We start from the raw sequence: 24,407 nt of genomic DNA on the forward strand, positions 1-24,407 counted from the left end.
GTATAGTAATATAGCGGTATAGTGACTGTAATATAGCGGTATAGTGACTGTAATATAGCGGTATAGTAATATAGCGGTATAGTGACTGTAATATAGCGGTATAGTGACTGTAATATAGCGGTATAGTAATATAGCGGTATAGTGACTGTAATATAGCGGTATAGTGACTGTAATATAGCGGTATAGTGACTGTAATATAGCGGTATAGTAATATAGCGGTATAGTAATATAGCGGTATAGTGACTGTAATATAGCGGTATAGTGACTGTAATATAGCGGTATAGTAATATAGCGGTATAGTAATATAGCGGTATAGTGACTGTAATATAGCGGTATAGTGACTGTAATATAGCGGTATAGTAATATAGCGGTATAGTGACTGTAATATAGCGGTATAGTGACTGTAATATAGCGGTATAGTAATATAGCGGTATAGTGACTGTAATATAGCGGTATAGTGACTGTAATATAGCGGTATAGTAATATAGCGGTATAGTGACTGTAATATAGCGGTATAGTGACTGTAATATAGCGGTATAGTAATATAGCGGTATAGTGACTGTAATATAGCGGTATAGTGACTGTAATATAGCGGTATAGTAATATAGCGGTATAGTGACTGTAATATAGCGGTATAGTGACTGTAATATAGCGGTATAGTGACTGTAATATAGCGGTATAGTAATATAGCGGTATAGTAATATAGCGGTATAGTGACTGTAATATAGCGGTATAGTGACTGTAATATAGCGGTATAGTAATATAGCGGTATAGTAATATAGCGGTATAGTGACTGTAATATAGCGGTATAGTGACTGTAATATAGCGGTATAGTAATATAGCGGTATAGTAATATAGCGGTATAGTGACTGTAATATAGCGGTATAGTGACTGTAATATAGCGGTATAGTAATATAGCGGTATAGTGACTGTAATATAGCGGTATAGTGACTGTAATATAGCGGTATAGTAATATAGCGGTATAGTGACTGTAATATAGCGGTATAGTGACTGTAATATAGCGGTATAGTAATATAGCGGTATAGTGACTGTAATATAGCGGTATAGTGACTGTAATATAGCGGTATAGTAATATAGCGGTATAGTGACTGTAATATAGCGGTATAGTGACTGTAATATAGCGGTATAGTAATATAGCGGTATAGTGACTGTAATATAGCGGTATAGTGACTGTAATATAGCGGTATAGTGACTGTAATATAGCGGTATAGTGACTGTAATATAGCGGTATAGTAATATAGCGGTATAGTGACTGTAATATAGCGGTATAGTGACTGTAATATAGCGGTATAGTAATATAGCGGTATAGTGACTGTAATATAGCGGTATAGTGACTGTAATATAGCGGTATAGTAATATAGCGGTATAGTGACTGTAATATAGCGGTATAGTGACTGTAATATAGCGGTATAGTAATATAGCGGTATAGTGACTGTAATATAGCGGTATAGTGACTGTAATATAGCGGTATAGTAATATAGCGGTATAGTGACTGTAATATAGCGGTATAGTGACTGTAATATAGGGGTATAGTGACTGTAATATAGTGGTATAGTGACTGTAATATAGCGGTATAGTGACTGTAATATAGCGGTATAGTGACTGTAATATAGGGGTATAGTGACTGTAATATAGTGGTATAGTGACTGTAATATAGGGGTATAGTGACTGTAATATAGCGGTATAGTGACTGTAATATAGCGGTATAGTGACTGTAATATAGCGGTATAGTGACTGTAATATAGGGGTATAGTGACTGTAATATAGCGGTATAGTGACTGTAATATAGGGGTATAGTGACTGTAATATAGTGGTATAGTGACTGTAATATAGCGGTATAGTGACTGTAATATAGCGGTATAGTGACTGTAATATAGCTGTTTATGAATGTAAAGGTTCTGCAGGTATATGGAGTTATTGTCTCCCAAAAGAAAGAAGTGATTCTGAACTGCCTGAGACGAGTCGTCAGTAATTACAGTCTTACTTCCTGCTTAAAGCAGGAATGATATGGTAAAAAGTGGCACCATTGTTATAGTTCACAGTATCACTGTGTATCAAGTGCTGAGGAAGAGCTGAAATGTAGGCGTTTGGTTTCCGACATGAGCTGTAAGTTGTCGACCAATCACAACAGACTGCAGGACTTGACATTAAGCTTGTTCAAGTGCTTGTCCTTAAATCTGTCATTCACTTGTCCGAGTAAAAAATTTGCTTGTCCGGAAAAAAATCTATTTTTTTTGTGTGTTGTAAATAAAATGTATTCTGAAGCAATATTCTCACCAGTGTTCAATCAGCTCTGACATATTTAAATCTGCATATTTGTGATATTTTTACCTTTTATAAAGGGCGTTTTTCCCCTAATCATATTAAATATAGGCTATGCTTCAGCTTTCATTTTATATTCTTAAATTTGAACAATAAATGAAATTAAAAGAAGACACTTATAGGGCTGTTTTTACACTGTAAATAGTATAATTTACACTGAAAACTGCAACTACAACTGCAACTACAACTGCATTAAATAATGTAATATAGCGGTATAGTGACTGTAATATAGCGGTATAGTGACTGTAATATAGCGGTATAGTGACTGTAATATAGCGGTATAGTAATATAGCGGTATAGTAATATAGCGGTATAGTGACTGTAATATAGCGGTATAGTGACTGTAATATAGCGGTATAGTGACTGTAATATAGCGGTATAGTGACTGTAATATAGCGGTATAGTAATATAGCGGTATAGTGACTGTAATATAGCGGTATAGTGACTGTAATATAGCGGTATAGTGACTGTAATATAGCGGTATAGTAATATAGCGGTATAGTGACTGTAATATAGCGGTATAGTGACTGTAATATAGCGGTATAGTGACTGTAATATAGCGGTATAGTGACTGTAATATAGCGGTATAGTAATATAGCGGTATAGTGACTGTAATATAGCGGTATAGTGACTGTAATATAGCGGTATAGTGACTGTAATATAGCGGTATAGTGACTGTAATATAGCGGTATAGTGACTGTAATATAGCGGTATAGTAATATAGCGGTATAGTGACTGTAATATAGCGGTATAGTGACTGTAATATAGCGGTATAGTGACTGTAATATAGCGGTATAGTAATATAGCGGTATAGTAATATAGCGGTATAGTGACTGTAATATAGCGGTATAGTGACTGTAATATAGCGGTATAGTGACTGTAATATAGCGGTATAGTAATATAGCGGTATAGTGACTGTAATATAGCGGTATAGTGACTGTAATATAGCGGTATAGTGACTGTAATATAGCGGTATAGTAATATAGCGGTATAGTAATATAGCGGTATAGTAATATAGCGGTATAGTGACTGTAATATAGCGGTATAGTGACTGTAATATAGCGGTATAGTAATATAGCGGTATAGTGACTGTAATATAGCGGTATAGTGACTGTAATATAGCGGTATAGTGACTGTAATATAGCGGTATAGTAATATAGCGGTATAGTGACTGTAATATAGCGGTATAGTGACTGTAATATAGCGGTATAGTAATATAGCGGTATAGTGACTGTAATATAGCGGTATAGTGACTGTAATATAGCGGTATAGTAATATAGCGGTATAGTGACTGTAATATAGCGGTATAGTGACTGTAATATAGCGGTATAGTAATATAGCGGTATAGTGACTGTAATATAGCGGTATAGTGACTGTAATATAGCGGTATAGTGACTGTAATATAGCGGTATAGTAATATAGCGGTATAGTAATATAGCGGTATAGTGACTGTAATATAGCGGTATAGTGACTGTAATATAGCGGTATAGTAATATAGCGGTATAGTGACTGTAATATAGCGGTATAGTGACTGTAATATAGCGGTATAGTAATATAGCGGTATAGTGACTGTAATATAGCGGTATAGTGACTGTAATATAGCGGTATAGTAATATAGCGGTATAGTGACTGTAATATAGCGGTATAGTGACTGTAATATAGCGGTATAGTAATATAGCGGTATAGTGACTGTAATATAGCGGTATAGTGACTGTAATATAGCGGTATAGTAATATAGCGGTATAGTGACTGTAATATAGCGGTATAGTGACTGTAATATAGCGGTATAGTAATATAGCGGTATAGTGACTGTAATATAGCGGTATAGTGACTGTAATATAGCGGTATAGTGACTGTAATATAGCGGTATAGTAATATAGCGGTATAGTGACTGTAATATAGCGGTATAGTGACTGTAATATAGCGGTATAGTAATATAGCGGTATAGTGACTGTAATATAGCGGTATAGTGACTGTAATATAGGGGTATAGTGACTGTAATATAGTGGTATAGTGACTGTAATATAGCGGTATAGTGACTGTAATATAGCGGTATAGTGACTGTAATATAGGGGTATAGTGACTGTAATATAGTGGTATAGTGACTGTAATATAGCGGTATAGTGACTGTAATATAGCGGTATAGTGACTGTAATATAGCTGTTTATGAATGTAAAGGTTCTGCAGGTATATGGAGTTATTGTCTCCCAAAAGAAAGAAGTGATTCTGAACTGCCTGAGACGAGTCGTCAGTAATTACAGTCTTACTTCCTGCTTAAAGCAGGAATGATATGGTAAAAAGTGGCACCATTGTTATAGTTCACAGTATCACTGTGTATCAAGTGCTGAGGAAGAGCTGAAATGTAGGCGTTTGGTTTCCGACATGAGCTGTAAGTTGTCGACCAATCACAACAGACTGCAGGACTTGACATTAAGCTTGTTCAAGTGCTTGTCCTTAAATCTGTCATTCACTTGTCCGAGTAAAAAATTTGCTTGTCCGGAAAAAAATCTATTTTTTTTGTGTGTTGTAAATAAAATGTATTCTGAAGCAATATTCTCACCAGTGTTCAATCAGCTCTGACATATTTAAATCTGCATATTTGTGATATTTTTACCTTTTATAAAGGGCGTTTTTCCCCTAATCATATTAAATATAGGCTATGCTTCAGCTTTCATTTTATATTCTTAAATTTGAACAATAAATGAAATTAAAAGAAGACACTTATAGGGCTGTTTTTACACTGTAAATAGTATAATTTACACTGAAAACTGCAACTACAACTGCAACTACAACTGCATTAAATAATGTTATAAGATTGTTTTAAATATTTTTTGAATATACAAATAAGAAAAGTTGGAAATAATGTTTAAACATGAAACTAAACTGCCAGTAGGGGGCGGCAGGTGACCGCCTTAATGAGTGAGTCAATGAGTCGATTCGTTCAAACGGCTGATTCATTCAAGAATGAGGCTGTCGTTTACGAATAGATTGGTCAACTCTGCTCTGACCAATCAGAGCAGACTGGGTCATCTGACCAATCAGAGCAGAGTAAACCAATCACAGCAGACTGAACTATCTGACCAATCAGAGCAGAGTAAACCAATCACAGCAGACTGGACCTAGAGTAGGCTCTTGGAAAGGAGGGGTTTAGAAAGATCTTTAACCTTTGATGCATGTAAACCTGTTGTAGGAGACTCCAAAACAAAATTAGGAGCCTTTAAAATAGCATAATAGGGGCACATTAAAAATGAAAATATATGAAAACAAACGCAACTTGTATTAATAACTATGGAAATGCGTCACAAGTCTGTGAAAAGGGTCCATGAACACTTCATGAATGCTAGATTGTTATGTGAAGTCAGTACAGTGCATGTCTAAGTGACATCTATACTAGAAAGGAATGTTTATTTTGCATATATGTGGCACTTTTGTGTAAAAATGTCAATCATGGTTGTCAAAAATTGTATGCATTGCATTGTGGGATACGCTAATCTGATGCAGTATGCTCTGGTTGGATACTGAACAGTCTGATAAATGTAGCAGATACTCCGCGAGTATGCATAATCCATACTACATTCCTTTAACAACTTTAATTTCCCAAATTCAGTGTAAACTCGTCGAGCTTGCATCGATCCGAATGAACTATTGTAGATTTCTCTCTTGAACATACCTTTGACATTTGAGAAAAATCAGCAAAACCACCTTTCCCTCCGAAAGAGTCGCTGCTGAATGGGTCTGAAGCAAGAAACGGATCTGTTTATGAAAGAGAGAAAGCACAAGCAAATTAATGGACTTGATGGAAACATCTGAGCGTAATAACCGGCAGCGTTTCAACCCACTGCAAATCCTCAGCCATGTCCTTTTACTGAAGAGATGGGGCACAACACAGGTGCTATTTTAAGAGCGCGGCTTGTATGTGGCCAGTGTTTCTCATTTTCCATGACTTTTTAGCTCCTGAAAAGTGCACATTTTGTTTTCCATCTGCAGCGTGACGTGTGTTTCTGATTAACTAATGACGGCGTTACGAAGGTTTACTGTGCATGAAAGAGCACATTTTCTTAATATAGGGAATTAAAATAAATAAAAAAACACAGGTGAAACTTCTATAGAAACCAAGTATTCCAGATATTTCTTCATTTGTTTCTTTTCACATTCACGAAATGTGTCAAAGTTTTATTGGAAGTAGTGTTTTAACAAAAGCCATGAAACAAGATGAAAGCACTTAAATAAAAAGATAAAAAGTTATGGAAGTTTAAAGGTGCACTATGTAAGTTTTCCGTCCGCTAGAGGTCGCCTGGTCAAAACAAAGGCGTAGTTTGATGATGCCACGTTTGGGACATGTGATCTTCACCTCACAGCCGGTGGGAAAGATGAGTTGGTTAATAAGCCGGTGGGTTAATAAGATGAACGCAACACACGCAAGTATTTTTAATTTTATATAAAATATATATTTTACAAAATAATTTTTACTCTATAAAAAGCTATATGTCTAACCAAGTTCCAAATTTGCAGTTGATATCACTAAAACCGAAGTTCCCATGAGATTTTGTTTAGGCGCAGTACCAAAAATAACACATTTTGATGAGTTCTCCTGTAACAAATAAATACATTTGTCCAAATATCAGAAAAAAAACACCAAATATGGAACCTTGAGACCTTTCCAACGATGTATTTGTCAAGATTAGAAAAGGTTTTGACTATAAAGTAGTTCAAATAAATTCTGTAATATGAAACCTGACACCGCCCACTAGGGGGAGGAGCCCGCTAAAATAATTTAGAGAACCGTTTCCATGGTAACGCAACGTCCAATTTCAAAACTGAATGAATTTTGAGTTCGAAAGCTTTCGAATGATACCTAATTTATGATGATTACTAAAATATGTGATGTAAAAAAAGTGATAACTAGCGGGATGGTGACAGTTAAGGGGTTAATGACACCATCCTCTAGTAGGAAGTGACATCATTTTAGTGGGAAATCAACAGCACAAACATCATCAGTAAGTAGTCAATACATCTAATGAATTATGGGATGGTATTTTGTCTCTAAAAACATCATGTTTGATCAAATTACACCAGTTAGTTTGACAATATAATAATGTTTTCTCTCATTTTCATCCTGTAAATAATATAATAAATCTAATAATTATACACAACCAGAAGTTTCATGGGGTCAGTAAGATTTGTAATGCTCTTTTTTAATGCATGCATTTAATCAAAAATATATAAATAAAAAAAACTTGTTTTCAGCATCATTACTCCAGTATTCAGTGTCACTTGATCCTTCAGAAATCATTTTAATATGATGATTAATGCTCAAGAAACAGGATTCCCATGATTCTTTGATGACTAGAAATAACAGCGTTTGTCTTTTGTAACATCATAAATGTTTTTACTGTCACTTTAAACGTTTTTACGGATTCGTTTCTAAAACTTGTTATCCACAAATAATGCTTCCTAAAACTAAAACACAAGCATATCAATTTAATAAAAGCCACAGAGTTCAAGAGGTTCATTAAAGGAATGACCCAATTATGAACACAGACAAGTGCTTATTCAAGACGCATGTTATGAGGAACGAAAAAAGAAGAGCTATTGTAAGTCGGTCTGTTTGCTGCGAGAAAGCTGAGCTAGTAAAACGCGTGTGAGTTTCCTGCACGCATCTGTAAGTGTGAGACCACTAACAGCTCAGAACACACTCTCTAGTGTTCCCGTAAAAAGAGTCATTTCAGGAGCACGTCAGTCTGCGTGTTTCCCATAAATTAACCCCGCTTCCTCTGACGGGACGGGCAGAAAGAGCTTACCTGTTCACCGTGTGAGGTGGACGTGAGACAAACAACACCAGGGCAGAAACAGCGAGAGAGAGAGAGAGAGAGAGAGAGAGAGAGAGAGAGAGAAGCAGCACCGTCCTCACACCCGGACTTTTCCGTTACATTGTCAACAAAGCGTTCCCTGTTCGGACGGGGCTATTTTCGGAAGGCCTGTACGTAAATGTGCTATTAATAGAATCACTCCACAGGAAATTGAGGCAGTGCCTCAAAATAAAAATAAAAACGCTGACCTTTTAAAAATAAATGTATGAAACATGTAGCTGTTTTTTTTATTAGATAACACATTCGGTATATTTGACCCTGGATAATAAGTGTCAATTCTTTGAAATTGAGATTTATACATCATCTGAAAGCTGAATAAATAAGCTTTCCATTGATGTATGGTTTGTTAGGATAGGACATTATAACCATTTCAAAATCTGGAGGGTGCAAAAAAATCTAAATATTGAGAAAATCGCCTTTAAAGTTGTCCATATGAAGTCCTTAGCAATGCATATTACTACTAATAATACATTTTTGATATATTTATGGTAGGGAATTTACTAAATATCTTCATGGGACATGATCTTTACTTAAAGCTACACTATGTAACTTTTCCGTCCACTAGAGGTCGCCTGTTCAAAACAAAGGCGTAGTTTGATGACGCCACGTTTGAGCGCAGAATCTCGGGACATGTGGTCTTTACCTCACAGCCGGTGGGAAACAGTCAGGATAGGACTCGGGCAGAAATCATGTTGATGGATGCGATTATTAACGTTACTGTAGTGAAGCAGAGCAGGAGCGAGTGTTGTGGAGCTGAGCAAGGCCGCAGGAGCGATTGAAGAGCGGGACTGTTATTATGGCATAGTCGCTGTCGGGACTTTTATTATGACACGGTTGCCGGCGGCACTTCCTCTTCTCCAGTGCTGAGTGTGAGGTAACGCAACTCTGTTTATCGTATTAGATATATCTGAGTGTGTTGAGAATGAAGTTATGACGTTCGCTCGGCGGCTGCTATGACACTTGTTCACACTGCAGTGAGAGTAAAGTGTTTCACTGAATAAAACCGGAAACCGAGGGTGACGCAGATATGATGCAATCGACAGGCGACTCCCTCAAACGCATAGCTCACACGTCCCGGTTCCTCGGTTAAAATAGCAATTTCTCACGATTTACAAATAGTTGGAAACATTTGGGATATTCTAAGTACTCGACTGAACAAAATATATAACACTGGCCTAGTGGTTTCTGGATATTTTACTGCAAAAATCCTACATAGTTCACCTTTAACATCCTAATGATTTTTGGCATAAAAGAAAAATGTATCATTTTGACCCATACAATGTATTGTTGGCTATCGCCACAAATATACCCGTGTGACGTATGACTGGTCCGTGAAGCCTTCAGTGTAAATGTAAGAGCATTTACCGCCAAGATTCCTCTAAATGTAACTGTTATTAGTGTCCAACAAGAAAGTGGCTTAAAAACTAGCAGAGTTAACAGTTATGGATTATAATTGGGAATGGACTGATAGAATTAGTTTACCGTGTTCGTTTAGCATTTGTGTGTGCGCAGGTTCTCACGGCTCTATCTTTGATCTACTCGATGAAATGTGCATTTCTCCAGTACTAAGACCTGCTAGCTTCCTTTAACACACCAAAAGATAAGGAGAAGAAGAACAACAGCAAACAGAGAGAGATGTGGTGCAACATTTGATCTCTGAAACGGATACATGATTTTTTGATGCTTCAAATGATTATACACTACTGGTCAAAAAGGTTGGAATAATTGCGGTAATAATTACGTCTCTTATGCTCAACAAATATCCAAAACACAGTAAAAATTGTGAATGATTTCTGAAGGATCATGTGACACTGAAGACTGGAGTAATGATGCTGAAAATTCAGATTTGATCACAGGAACACATTAGTGTAAAATATATTCAAAGAGAATTTGTACTGTTTTTGTGACCCGTGCTTAGGGTTAGTTATCATTTTAATTTTATCGATTCCAATGTAGTAAAAAACAACAACAACATAAGTCAAACATTAATATATCAAAAATGTTTATTTTCTGTGCTATTAGTTTCAGCTCAAATAACAAGGGGGAGTGTACTTCGGGTTGAGTGCCCTTGTCATCTCCCTGGGAATAAAAAAACATTGCTGATAGGCTGGTTTAAAATAATGTTTTTTAAATAATTTCCCTATAATGTAACACCTACCTAAACGATGATGCCTCGACAACAGAAAAGGGGTGCAACGCTTTGACTATGAACGCTGTGATCGACCTGTGACACTCTCCTCAATTTTTTCTCGTGTGAGCTTTCCTTTCCAAGCGAGGGAGAATGGTGTCTCACACGCAACATCACTTGGGATGCGCAATGAATCAAACACTGTGCATTCTTTTATTTCGAAGTGGTGAACCAACCGCAAAAAAACGTGAAAAGTGGAATCAAAATTTTTATTTTATAACAAGTATACGATTCTTAATCTTAAAGGGTTAGTTCACCCAAAAATGAAAATTCTGTCATTAATTACTTACCCTCATGTCGTTCGACACCCGTCAGACCTCCGTTCATCTTCAGACACAAATGAAGATATTTTAGTTGAAATCTGATGGCTCTGAAAGGCCTCCATTGGCACAATGCACTTTACACTCTCAAGACCCTTAAAAGCCACTAAAGACGTCGTTACAAAGTCCATCTCACTACAGTGGTTCTACAATAACTTTATGAAGCGACGAGAATAGTTTTTGTGTGCAAAAAACCCTAAATAACGACTTACATAGTGATGACGATTTCAAAACACGGCCTCATGAAGCTTCGAAGCGTTATGAATCAGTGAGTCGATTCAGCAGTTTGGATCGCCAAATTTCAGCAGTTTGGATCACCAATGTCACGCGATTTCTGCAGTTTGGATCGCCAAAGTCACATGATTTCTGCAGTTTGGATCGCCAAAGTCACGTGATTTCTGCAGTTTGGATCGCCAAAGTCACGTGATTTCTGCAGTTGGATCGCCAAAGTCACGTGATTTCTGCAGTTTGGCGGTTTGACACGCGATCCGAATCATGATTCGACTCACTGATTCATAACGCTTCGAAGCTTCATGATGCCTTGTTTTGAAATCGTCATCACTATATAAGTCGTTATTTAGGGTTTTTTTGTGCACAAAAACTATTCTCGCCGATTCATAAAGTTATTGTAGAACCACTGTAGAGAGATGGACTTTGTAACGACGTCTTTAGTGCCTTTTATGGGTCTTGAGAGTGAACCGTGCCATTGAGCCAATGGAGGCCTTTCAGAGCCATCAGATTTACACTAAAATATCTTCATTTGTGTTCTGAAGATGAACGGAGGTCTGACGGGTGTCGAACGACATGAGGGGAAGTAATTAATGACAGAATTTTCATTTTTGGGTGAACTAACCCTTTAAGTATCTGATTCCAGAATCGGAATTGATTTTCCAACCTGCTGGCAAAAAGAGGTCCCGCTTTATATTAAAGGAACACTCCACTTTTTTTTTTAAATAGGCTCATTTTCCAGCTCCCCTAGAGTTAAACAGTTGAGTTTTACCGTGTCTGGCGGTAGCACTTTTAGCATAGCTTAGCAAAGATCAGTGGTTCCCAAACCTGTTCTGGAGGACCCCCAGCACTGCACATTTTAGATGTCTCTCTCATCCAACACACCTGATTCAACTTATCAGCTCATTAATAGAGACCATAGATATACATAATAAAGGCTAGGGGTGCATTCCATTCGACAGGGTCCCTAGGTTCACTGCTCCCTACTCCCTGAGCACGATCAGTTGAAGTGGACTTCGCTGACAATAATCGCTCATTTGGAACGCCCTGCAACGTCATCAAAGAAAGACAACGACGGGTGCAGATTATGATATAGCCTAACATAAATTAATATTGTAATTTACTTTACTTTCAAATTGAAAACCATATAATAAGCATATACGTTTACAAAACACACAGTAAAGGCTATCTAAAACGTATAATCAAAACATTGTCCATTAGTTTTATTAGTTGACTTATAACCTGTATTGACTATGAACAGATTTGAAGCTGCACCTGTCATTCAATATGAAAATACTTTGATTTGGTTAACTCTGTAGGCTATTCTTAATGGTCTTTGTAGCGTCTCATCTCGTGCGCTTTCTTTCCCAAGTGCAGCTGCACAGTAAACATTCCTGAGGTAAATAAAGTAAAATATAAAACATGACAGCCCTCAGGTGCTTCTCAACACTTTTAATTTGTTTAAATATTCATAAAATATAATATACAAATGTAACAGTTATTGTCATAACCATTTATAAATACTCTAGTTTGTATAATAACTAATATTCAAATGCATGTAAACTCCTTAATCGCAGAGCTGTTTAAAAACTTCCAACCAACGGCTCTGCACCATCATTAGTTCAGACAGGTGATGCATGCGACGCGCAAAGACATTTGGGTGATTTTCACTCTCTACTTCCTGTGAAGTGATGTATCGATGTTCCCTTCTTCCCTACGCCGTTCGCAGTTACCTTCGGACTGAACATGTCTGCTCCCTTTGGATTGGAATCTCACTTAAGATGGCGGAATACCCTCTGAAGTCCACTTCGCAGTCCACTTACGGTCGAATGGAACGCACCCTAGATGTCTTACGGCGAGGTCTCTAACGTCATCAGCGGCGGCCATCTTGTCACAGGCAAGCTTTCTGGCGGGCTCCTGATGTAAGGTGAGTGATCTGAACACAAATACTCTTATCTCACTGAAATCTTGACGTATTTACAAATGGTTTGGTTTCACGTTTCACGTTATTAACGTGGCTATAATTCTGGATGCTTGAACAAATTATGAATAATTATTCATAAGTATGCAGTGTCATAACTACATCTCTGACGTTTATAACAGTTTGAAAATCGGTAGAAAATTGAGCAAGTTATGGTTATTTAAAAAGTACATGCACCATTAAAACACAATGTTACGAGTGAGCGAGCCGACTGTGACAAGATGGCCGCCAGGTGTGGACGTCGACCTCCATTGGCCAGCAGCGGACGAGACATCTAGACTTTATTATGGATATCTATGGTAGAGACTACAAGACCTGAAGTAGGTGTGTCAGATAAGGGCAACATACAAAATGTGCAGTGCTGGGGGTCCTTTAGGACAGGTTTGGGAACCACTGGCATAGATCACTGAATCTGATTAGACCGTTAGCATCTTGCTTAAAAAAATGACCAAAGAGTTTCAATATTTTTCCTATTTAAAACTTGACTCTTCTGTAGTTACATCTTACAAGACTGACAGAAAATGAAAAGTTGGAATTTTCTAGGCCGATATGGCTAGGATGGATTCGGAGATCGGCTGAATGGATTAGAAAACGGTAAAACTCAACTGTTTAACTCTAGGGGAGTTGAAAAATGAGCCTATTTTCAAAAAAGTGGAGTGTTCCTTTAAGTGGCTTTTACTACTATGTTCTTACATCAAAAAATAAGTACATTGTACTTATTGTGTTCATATTGTAATACAAAACCCTTTTTCTGCTATTGAGGTGGATACAGGTGTGGTGGTATAGGTAGGTTCATAGATGTAAATACAGAAATTAATTACAGCTATAATTACAAGCAGGTATTTTTTTTAAATATAAGTACAATGTAAAAACATGCATGTACACAATAAGTGCATTGTATCAAATGATTAATCTAAATGTTTGTACATAGTAGTTAAAGCCATATAAAGTGATTTTATTATCCAAAATATTCAAAAAGGAGTTATTGTTATTTTCCCATTCTATATAAAAAAAAACTTCAAAATGATGTATGATTTGTTGGAATCAGATGAATGAGCTACACCTGTTTTGAAGTCGATAAAGCCAGCAAAGTCATTTTTGGTTGCAAAACAAAATCATCCAGCCGCCATACCTTAAAATCACTGGTAATGACACCAAATTTGACAAAATATCTATAGGAAAAATATATATTCAACTTTTTTTTCCATGATAGCACAATTGTTGGATTAGCATTAATGAAACAGACAGCCTATATATTCAGACCTACTGTACCGCACAGAGGTGATATAATGTTACACATCAGATGTTTTAACAGTTAACCACACGTTCACATAAGACATGATGATGCTATTCGTGAATACTCACAAGACAGATATTTTGAAATACTACAATTCTGTGTGTGTGTGTGTGTGTGTGTGTGTGTGTGTGTGTGTGTGTGTGTGTGTGTGTGTGTGTGTGTGTGTGTATATCTGTGCGCACGCTTCGGCTCTGTCAGTCAGCTTGAGTAAGATCATTTTGTTTACATCAGCATGAGTTTGAAAATCACAAATCATTGGTTCAGACTCATGCCATCGAGAATTCGCTATGAATATTCACAAATGCTGCGCTGAGAGGAACAACGTTCATGGAAAAGGTACTCCTCTCAGAAAAAGTACAAATAAAGATACTTTTAGATGTTTAACTGCTATTTGGAGCATGTGAACTCATTTTTGTGAAACACTTGTTGAGCAAATAAACGCAGTGTTGCTGAACAGAAGACACTTCTTTCAAAAACATTCCAAATTAATTATTCCAAACTTTTTTGTCCAGTAGTGTACTTTGAATACTAGTCTAGTTTAATAAGTTAATAAGTAATCCATTGGTATTCTGCCTTCTTGAACACTGTGATCTGTTTAATGAAGAGCCCCATTTCCATCGAACAATTTGTACCAGGAACTTTTTTTACAGGAACTTTTTTCCCCCAGACCTGCTACTGTCTGCGTTTCCACTGCGGCCTAAAGTACCGTGAAGATTAGGCAAATTAGTCCAGAGACGTGGGACTGTGCGCGACTGCTCCTCCCAATCACCGACGGACAGCAATACATTTACTGTCTGCAACAATAACAAGTATCAGGGCTCCCACTCTTTTTCAGCAACCATTTTCCAGTACTTTTCCAGGACATTTTAAATGTTACTACAGCGGGAATAAAAGACAAGGATCATGCCAAATGTTGCTTTCTAAGTATTTAAAAGCCGTACAGTTTATTGCCATTATTTAACAATACAGCATTTTTCAATATCTTAATTACATTATGACTATGGAAGCTTGTTTACACCACAGAATAGAAAGAAAAGGTAATTGAGACTTTTTATCTCGCTATTTTGACTCTCTCGCAATTGCGAGTTTACATATTTGTGATATAAACGCGAAAATTGTCGCAATTCTTTTTTCCTCAGAATTGGACTTTATAACTTGCAACTGCAGTTCAGATCTCACAATTCTGAGAAAAGAGGTCAGAATTGCAAGATATAAACTCGCAACTGCGCAAAAAAGTCAATTGTGAAGAAAAGGTCAGAATTGCGAGTTTATATCACGCAATTCTGACTTTATAACACACAAATGTGACTATATCAAAATTATGTGATTAGGTAGCAGCTTACGAGTTAACATTCACTGCATACATTTGAGCAGTTATAGCATTAGCTATTAAACATCATTATTCAAATACTACTCATACGCATCAAACTCAGCATTCCTGAACATGTGCTTTCTGCAACTAGCGCTAATTGTTTGGGCCAGTGATAAACTCTTTATACTCGGCTAAAGAAATAACTTTTTCCCAGACTACAACAAGATTTTCCAGGACATTTTACATTTTCTCTAATTTTCCATGTGTTTTCAAGGACTGGAAAATTTGTCATCAATTTTCCAGGTTTTCCAGGACGAGTGGGAACCCTGAGTATGGAGATGTGAGCAGCGCTGCTTTTGCTGGTTATGTATTGGTTTACTAAAGATGTAATTAACAAAACGGCGGAAAAGAGACGAGCACTGACACTAAAGCGTATTCTGAAAGCTCGTAAAGCTAGATTTAAAATAAGACAACGCATGTTATTATCAGATATTACGGACATTGACCGTGCGATTGCTGAGACAACGCGCGCCATCGGACAGAAAGAGCAAGACTGAAATTTACTGAACGCACTTTTAAAGATTTTTAAAAATGCCGGTTGAAATAAAATGCTGCGTGAGTTCAACCAATCAGCATGTTCAGCGCACAAGTCCCACCCCCGAAAGTTCCCGAACTTTGAAAAAGTACTACCTCGCGAGCAGGGCCGTTTGGAGGTGGAAATATTTACCCGGAACTTAATTTAGACCCTGTGGTCGAAACACACCCCAAAGTTCCTGTGGAAAGTTCCCGCGGTGGAAACGCGGCTAAGGATGGAAGATTGGAAACGGGCTCCCTAAACTCTGGCTGAACATCCAGAAGCAGCCGAATGAACACCAGACCGTACCTGAATCTTTAGGTTTGGGACTCTTCGACGTCTGGCTGATTCCTCTGCTGAAGGGACTGGCCTGTGGGAGGGAGAGAAAGAGTGAGGTAGAAACCACACGGCATCATGGGAATGACAGAGCACTAACTGTAAGATGTAAAGTACCTGGCGAAGTACAACATGACACACTTCTCACCACAATATCAGCTCACATGCTGCCACATGCAAGTCCTCCAGGATAAGAATTTACTCCAGGAACTATTTCATGTTTCACATTTACATCTTTATATGTTTTTCTCACTGAGGTTGACTTTTTATTTAGGGGGTGTTTAAAACTAAAAACAGAATTTTTTTCAGATTTCAACTTTTTCTTTTTTGTTATATGAAAATTGTATCGTTTTCTTTTTTTTTGTTGCTACTTTTCACATTTTATATGTTTAGATTGTACTCTTGTCCCAGTCGCAGACTTTCAATCATAAAACATGAACATCATCAAAGAATATATGCATTACATTTTTTAAACTAAAGATTTAAATAATAATTTTCATTCATTTGGATGTGTTCTGTGTGAACAATCGAAAGAGAATGACAGGAGCATGAAAACGCACTGGCATTTCAAAATCCAGGGTTATTATATTTATTAATAACAGTGTTGTGCAAGTTACTACCAAACTGTAATACATTATAGATTACTCGTTACTGTTATTTTAAAGTAATTCTTTACCTTACGATATTACTGTCTCAGAATTGTAATGCGTCACATTACTCCTGTATTACTTTTGAGTTACTTTCACCAAAATAACTACAGAAGTAGAACTTAACATTATAAAATGACAATGTACTACAGAGCCTTTTACATCCAGTAGAAGGCGATATGATGTAGCATAATGACTTTGGGCTATCCAGGCTACTAACAATATAGCATATCATTGGCGAAGTGAAGCCTCAAGACAATGCAAGAAAGGATGAATCACAAACGATCCAAGTCTGTTAAAATTATGGTAGAGGTAAAGTGATTATCTGGCAATATCTGGGAATAGCTTGGGTCTATTCATATTAGGCACAACAGAACTGTAGGCCTGTCACGATAACTACTTTTTGTTTCGCGATATATCGTCCAAGAAATAATTGCGATAAATTATATTATTGTCATTTTAAGACTATTTTATGGCACTGAATATATAATCCTAATATAACAGCATAATAATGCAAGTAGACCTACACACTTTCAAATGACAAACTTTTAATTCTTTAGATCATGGAAATTAAGGGTAAAAAATACATTATCCTAAATAAAATTAAAAAAAATAATAAATAGTAAATAAACATTTTCCCTTGTGAAACGGCTTTAACACTCGTCATTCTGCGTTGACATGTATATGTGCAGCGGAACAGGGGATTGCGGCTTTGAAATCGAGTCCATTTGGGCTTATTCTTCCAAACTGTCAGTAGTTGTCAGGAAAACACTGTAACGCCTCAAATGGCGGCTTTTCTTCACCTGTCGATAACCGCTCTGTGTATGAAGGAACTGCTCGAGAACCACTTTCACCTCGGTGAACGGAAAACATACAAGACGACGCACAATCGAGTAAAATGTTGGTGACGTTCATTATCATGTAAACATAATGGGTGATATATTGCATCACAAAAAATTATTGAGGTCATATATTGTGCGATATATCGATATATTGATTATTGCGACAGGCCTAATGACAAGATGCGCATTTGTTCCTTTCTTATTGTTGTCATTATTTTATTCTCTTTGAATTCAAGCAGTTTACAACACAAAACCGTCATGCACAAAGTGCAAGAGATTTTTTTTTAATTTCTAGTGCTATTTCACGACATCAATAGTTATTTCGGTTTTAGACAAAGGTTGCATTTGACTGCATTTGCATTTGACTATTACGTTCTTCTGGTCCTTATCTCTGTCAAACTCGAAGTAATGCATACGCCCATCTCGCGTTTTCTGCCATCTTCATCCATTAAGCCTTGTTTGTACTTTCGCCTTGTTTATACTTTCGTTTATACTTACTCTGCTGACTGCGCGCGTGCGCCTCGTCCGTTTGCGGAGGTGTTTATACTCTACACGCTCGCCGTTGGGCTATTCTTTGAAAAGCCTTCTTTAGCCGAATTTCTACAGGTCATTTAGTCTTTATTAACAAACTTGGACACCACACGTGGCTATTGACTGACCCTGTACAGGTAACTTACTTGCATTTTTCATTCGTTAATGTCTCGCGGTCTTGCAGTCTTTTTTTTTTTGGAACAATTACATTTTTGGTGTTGAATTTTAAAAGTGTGTTGTAACGCAAGCATTACTGAACATGTACCGAGTAAAATATTACTGAAAATTGATTAGTAATGTCTTACACTACTGCGTTACAGCAAAAAGTAATATGTTACTGTAATGCATTACTTTTGTAACGCGTAACTCCCAACACTGTTAATAAATAAGTTATTAATCCAGGATCAGGGTTATTATAGTTAACTAAAACTAAAATCATAAACATTTTCATCACTTGAAATAAAATAATGTTTACTGAAATAAAATGACTTTCTACTCCGAATTTGTCAAGGTAGGAATGCATAAATGTGCAAAAAACTGTTCTTTCTGATACAAGAAGTCCCAGATTTGCAGTATTTATTTTTAGATGCACCGATGTATCGGCCGCCGATAATTAACAGCTGATTTTTGATCAATTTACAACCCTCGGCATATCGGCTATAGCATGAAAAAGGCTGATATAACAAACCGATGGTTTATTAATGAACTGCGTGAAGGCACTGAGCTGTGTAACGTCTGCTGCATAATCTAAGATTATAATGTCATATTCCTGCTGCGCTGCTGTCTGCGTTTTAATGTTCATCAAACAACAAAAGACCAACAACAACAACAAAAACGTTCACTTCTCTTGACTAAATAACTGTCATAAGGATTCATTTCCGCGATAAGTAAAACATAAGTCTGACACACCTAAACTAGTGGTGTTTTTCCGCCTCTGCTCCTCGACATATGAGGACATGAACGCATGAGCCTCATCTCCAGTCACTTTATGAGCATTTTACCGTTTCATTCGATCAAATTTACCGTCATATCATAAACACACACACACAGAAACTCAAAGGCCTTCACAGCAAACCGTCAAAATAAAAGTTCAGTTCAACAAAGTAATTGTGACAGAAATATAATATATTCATGTTGTACAGTAGAATTTAGCTACGTCTCAATCTAATAATAATATATGCAGTGAAGAATATGCAGTGTTATTTAACATTTGTTTACTTTATTTCTGTACCTGGAACCTGCTAAACCTAAAAAGCACAGTTTATTTCATATGTATCTTTGTTCTGTTGTATTTATGTGGGCCTGCTAAATGTTAAAAGGATCCAGTCTATGATCATTAGAAATGATTTGATAATGCAGCAATAAACTAGCTAGTAGGCTATAAGTTAATGCATTTTTTTTTTACTTAAAACATGATCAAAACACTATCTATTTTAATGACAAAATTCAAAATAAGAGAGGAAGTGACAAATATCGGTATCGGACAATAATTGTTTGTTGAAATCAGTCTCGGCCCCAATCGGTGCATCCCTAATTTTGATATTTTACCTTGAAGTGACTTGAGGAAGTTTCACCAAAGGGATCAGAATTAGCGAACGGGTCTTTGAAGGGGTCGTTCTGTTGGAATGGATCTCCTCCAAACGGATCAGCTAGAGAACAATAATTCACACACAAATGTCAAAACACCCACGAAAAAGACAAATATTTAAATCATTCAGAAACCATTTTATAAGCATTTCTTATTTACATCCAGTGGGCTAAACAAGGCAAGTCACGTTTAAAGCAGCACTAGGTAAGTTTTGCTCTTGGGGTCCCCCTACAGTTGTGAAACAGTATTGTCCTCCACTACTGTCGTAAACTGTCATTCTACATCAGCGGATGCATCGCACGTGCATTTATTGACATGACAACTATGATAGCCCTGAACACTGCAGGAGTTCACAAGCAGGTGTTCTGCTTGCGTCGCGTGTGAAATGTCTTCATCCCAGGTACAGTTGCATATTTTTCAGCATGTCATATGAATATCATTTCATGGGTTTTATTTTTTTTCAAACGCCAAATGATCGCGATGCTCACGTTTACAAGCCAGCGTCATTATAGTAGCCTAGTCTATTGGTTCCCGTTTTACGGAATCTATCTGATACTTCAATTCAATGTTTGAGTGGTAGGTAATAACCATATATCGTCAATATTATAATATCAAGCTGCCATAGATGAATCTGCAAATTTGAAAAATCGATTTGCATTATAGCTTGAGGCAAGACAAATACACCAATATCACAGACATGTTAGGTATCCTAAAATATGATTTTGTACGTCTTATGTATTTACTTGCAAGAATGAAGCCCCTCCTCCTCCAGCTCATGCCAACGAGCAAACGCTGCCCAATGTTGATCCTCCTGTCTTTAATCCCATCACTTTCTCGTTTCCTCTTTTTGCTTTCCTCCGACAAAACCTTTGCTTTCTTATTTTTCTGTGCTGCTTCGGCCATGACTATAACATTCAGCAAACAAATGATAGTTTGGCTCGCACGTCCGAATTTAAGGAAGTGGGGGTGGTGGTGGAAGTGACGTATATGCCGTAAAGCAGTCGAATTTTGTAGTTCTTTTTTTTTCTCGGGTTACTACCCGAAACCCGAAGTTTAAAAGTACGATTTTAAATGATACAGACCCCGTCAGGCTATGGCAGACGTGTCATTCAACCTATTGTAAGTCGATGTATCATCACAAGAGGTTTGAAAATGTATTATAAAGGTTGAAAAGTTACCTTGCGCTGCTTTAAATGTCTAATCGTTATTGCATTTAGATCAAATAGCAAGTTCAATCTGCAAACAAATAATGCAAGAGCAAATGATGCTAGCAGTTTAATATTTTGGATGAAGGGTTTGTTTAAATACATAAGACGAAACCATAGTAATAAAGATATAAATAATCAATTAATGATAAATTATAAATGTAATTTTTAATAAATTTTTTAAAAATAAAAAATAAAAATAAATGAAATTATAAATAATAAATACACTCAATTATTAAAAATAAATAAATATGAAAATTAATTAATTTATTAAAAAATAAATTACATTTTAATAATTAATCAATGCAATTATTAAAAATAAATAAATTAAAAAATAAATGAAATTATTATTAATTAATAAATCATAAGTATAAATAAATAAATGAGAATAAATTAAGTATATTAACATAAGTATATTAAGTATAAATAAATAATACATTTAATATTTTTATAAAGAAATTATATTTATATACAAGATCAATTATAAAAACAGTATATACATGCAAATATTTATTTAATATATACATGCATGTGTATTTATATATACATAATAATTATATACAGTTCACACACTTATATGTACACACAAACTTTTATTTTGCATGCGATTAATCATGATAAATTTTTCCCCAGCACTAATAAATAAACATGAAAATGAATGAATTAATTAAAAATAAATTAAATTAACAAATAAATACATTAAAAATAAATGTAATTATTATTAATTAATAAAATAAAGTATAAATAAACATGAAAATGTATTAATTAATTAAAAATAAATATATGAATGAATGAACGAACGAGCGAATGAATATTTAAATAAATGAATTAATTAAAAATACATTTAATTATTATTAATAAAATAAAGTATAAATAAACATGAAAATGTATTAATTAATTAAAAATAAATAATTAAAGATAAATATATGAATGAATGAATAATCAAATAAATAAATGTTTGTTATTTAACTGTATAAAATTTCATTTTAATTCATTTTAAACAGCGTAATTTAATCAAACATATTTTGTTTCAGAAAAGAAATCATAAAATGCTTCACAGAAACTTCAGGGAACGCTTTCAATTAATCAGTTAATCATTTGGGAACTAGTTAAATGAAATGAACTGAGGCGCTAGCCTAGAAATCTAGACGCACCCTAGCGGCAGCAAATCTAATCTGCCGCGAGTGTAGTCTAGCAACTCTCCGTAGACCTGCGAGCTGGAAAAGACAAACTCTGGTCAGGCCAATCACATCGTGTGTAGAGTCGGTGGGCGGGACAACTCCGGTGAAAAATTAACCATGGGCTAATTAACACATGGTTACCGAGTAGATTGTTCTCTGGGATGCGTTTTCATGAAAATTGAATGTAAAGAGTTTTATCTCTAAAAACAGATTAGCTTATAACGCTAGTATATGGGGCACAGAATAAGTCAAATTAAATCGCTAGTTAATACCACTAACGGCTCAAAATAGTCTCACACTAACACGTTAGCATAATGAGGGTCCCTACATGCAAACCGAAGCATTGAGAACTTTGTAAGTGAACAAACAGTTTAATAAGAAGATACTTTATAAAGACGCGTATACAGACACGAGCCATCTTGGACAAGTCGAGCCACGAACGCTGTGCTAAGTGAGCTGGTCGATAGGAATTAAGTTTGTGAAATCTAATTACATGGAAATGCATGAATTTTTAATTACCCCTAGGTTCATTTTTTCACCGGAGTGGTTCTTTAATTCCTATCGACAGCGTTCGTGGCTCGACTTGTCGAGACTGTTTTCCAAGATGGCTCCTGTTTGTATACGCGTCTTTATAAAGTATCTTCTTATTAAACTGTTTGTACACTTACAAAGTTCTCAATGCTTCGGTTTGCATGTAGGGACCCTCATTATGCTACCGTGTTAGTGGGAGGCTATTTTGAGCCGTTAGTGGTATTAACTAGTGATTTAATTTGACTTATTCTGTGCCCCATATACTAGCGTTATAAGCTAATCTGTTTTTAGAGATAAAGCGCTTTACATTCGATTTTCATGAAAACGCATCCCAGAGAACAATCTACTCGGGAACCATGTGTTAATTGGTTCCTAGGTTCATTTTTCACCAGAGTTGTCCTTTAAGTTAAGTTAGTAAGACGATAACTTTCAGTCCACACTGAATACAGCACACACTGAATTCTCAGATGTATTAAGGTAGAGAAAAGCCCACCTTTACTGAAGGGGTCACTTTTGAAGGGGTCTTCGCTCTGGAAAGGGTCTGCGTTCGGGACTTGAGAGCTGGAACTGCTAAACATGGCCATCCTGGACTTAACCAATGAATCCCCCTGAAACACACACAGCATTCAGCTCGTGTTTGCTCTCCTCCTCTGACTGCGGGGAAAATATTATCATTGTAATGAGTATGAAGAGGGCATCGTTCAGCTCGATAGGCCGCCGGGCCGCGTCCTCATTTCCTGTGCTGGATCTTCTGATGTCAGACGTCAGAGACGGCTCTCTTTCGAGGAGAGAGTGAGCTGTTTGACTGTTTGACAGTGGGCCAGTGTGTGGCATAATTACGTTAACAATAACAAGAGTAAAGGCACGCTGGCGGATGTGTGTGTGGTGTTGTGTGGTTCCTCTTTAACCTTTCGGTGGAAGGCCAAGCTAAAGTTACTATAAATGTCAACAAACACGTGTGGACCGAAAAAGTCATTTCCTTCATAATTTAAGGATTTTTCAAGGTTCAATGCAACTTCCAATAGAGGTGCATTGCTGTAAAGGTGATTTCTAAAAATCTAAATGATCAATGTTTGGCCTTTGTTTGACCTAAGGCACTTAGGAAGTGATTTTGTTTGTACACCTCAATTTGTATAAACAAACGAGAAACATGTTTACAGTAAACACAGCGATAAACAGAGTTTACAAACCTTATGATTATGATATTACCAGCCATTCATTATTACTGGATAAGGAAAGAGATTTTTAGCCAATTAAATTGGGGTTTTTTTGGCTGGAAAAATTCCAGCTTTTCCATGACACTTTTCCCATGAGGCCTGTTTAATGAAAACAAACTTAATTGTAATTTTACTTAAGTCTTGACAAATTATTCTTTAAAATGTATCAATATTTCCTCATTATTCATTAAATGTATTTCAAAATGGCATATTTTA

The 24,407-nt window shown here is 36.2% G+C and overlaps 1 protein-coding gene across 5 annotated transcripts in view; it reads right to left on the reverse strand.

Moving 5' to 3' along the window:
- The window catches only part of eps15l1b (epidermal growth factor receptor pathway substrate 15-like 1b), a 78,573-nt gene that overhangs the window by 28,369 nt on the left and 25,797 nt on the right, over positions 1-24,407 (reverse strand). For all 5 annotated transcript variants that reach the window (XM_079820356.1, XM_079820360.1, XM_079820357.1 and 2 more), the window contains exons 18-21: positions 23,468-23,582; positions 20,018-20,118; positions 16,423-16,483; positions 6,014-6,096 (exon numbers count right to left, since the gene is read on the reverse strand). In XM_079820356.1, the coding sequence (XP_079676482.1) occupies positions 6,014-6,096; positions 16,423-16,483; positions 20,018-20,118; positions 23,468-23,582 (360 nt within the window). The remainder of the gene's footprint in view (positions 1-6,013; positions 6,097-16,422; positions 16,484-20,017; positions 20,119-23,467; positions 23,583-24,407) is intronic.

The sequence above is a fragment of the Gobio gobio genome (genome assembly GCF_949357685.1).
Source record: "Gobio gobio genome assembly, chromosome: 6".
In the NCBI taxonomy this organism is placed as follows: domain Eukaryota; kingdom Metazoa; phylum Chordata; class Actinopteri; order Cypriniformes; family Gobionidae; genus Gobio; species Gobio gobio.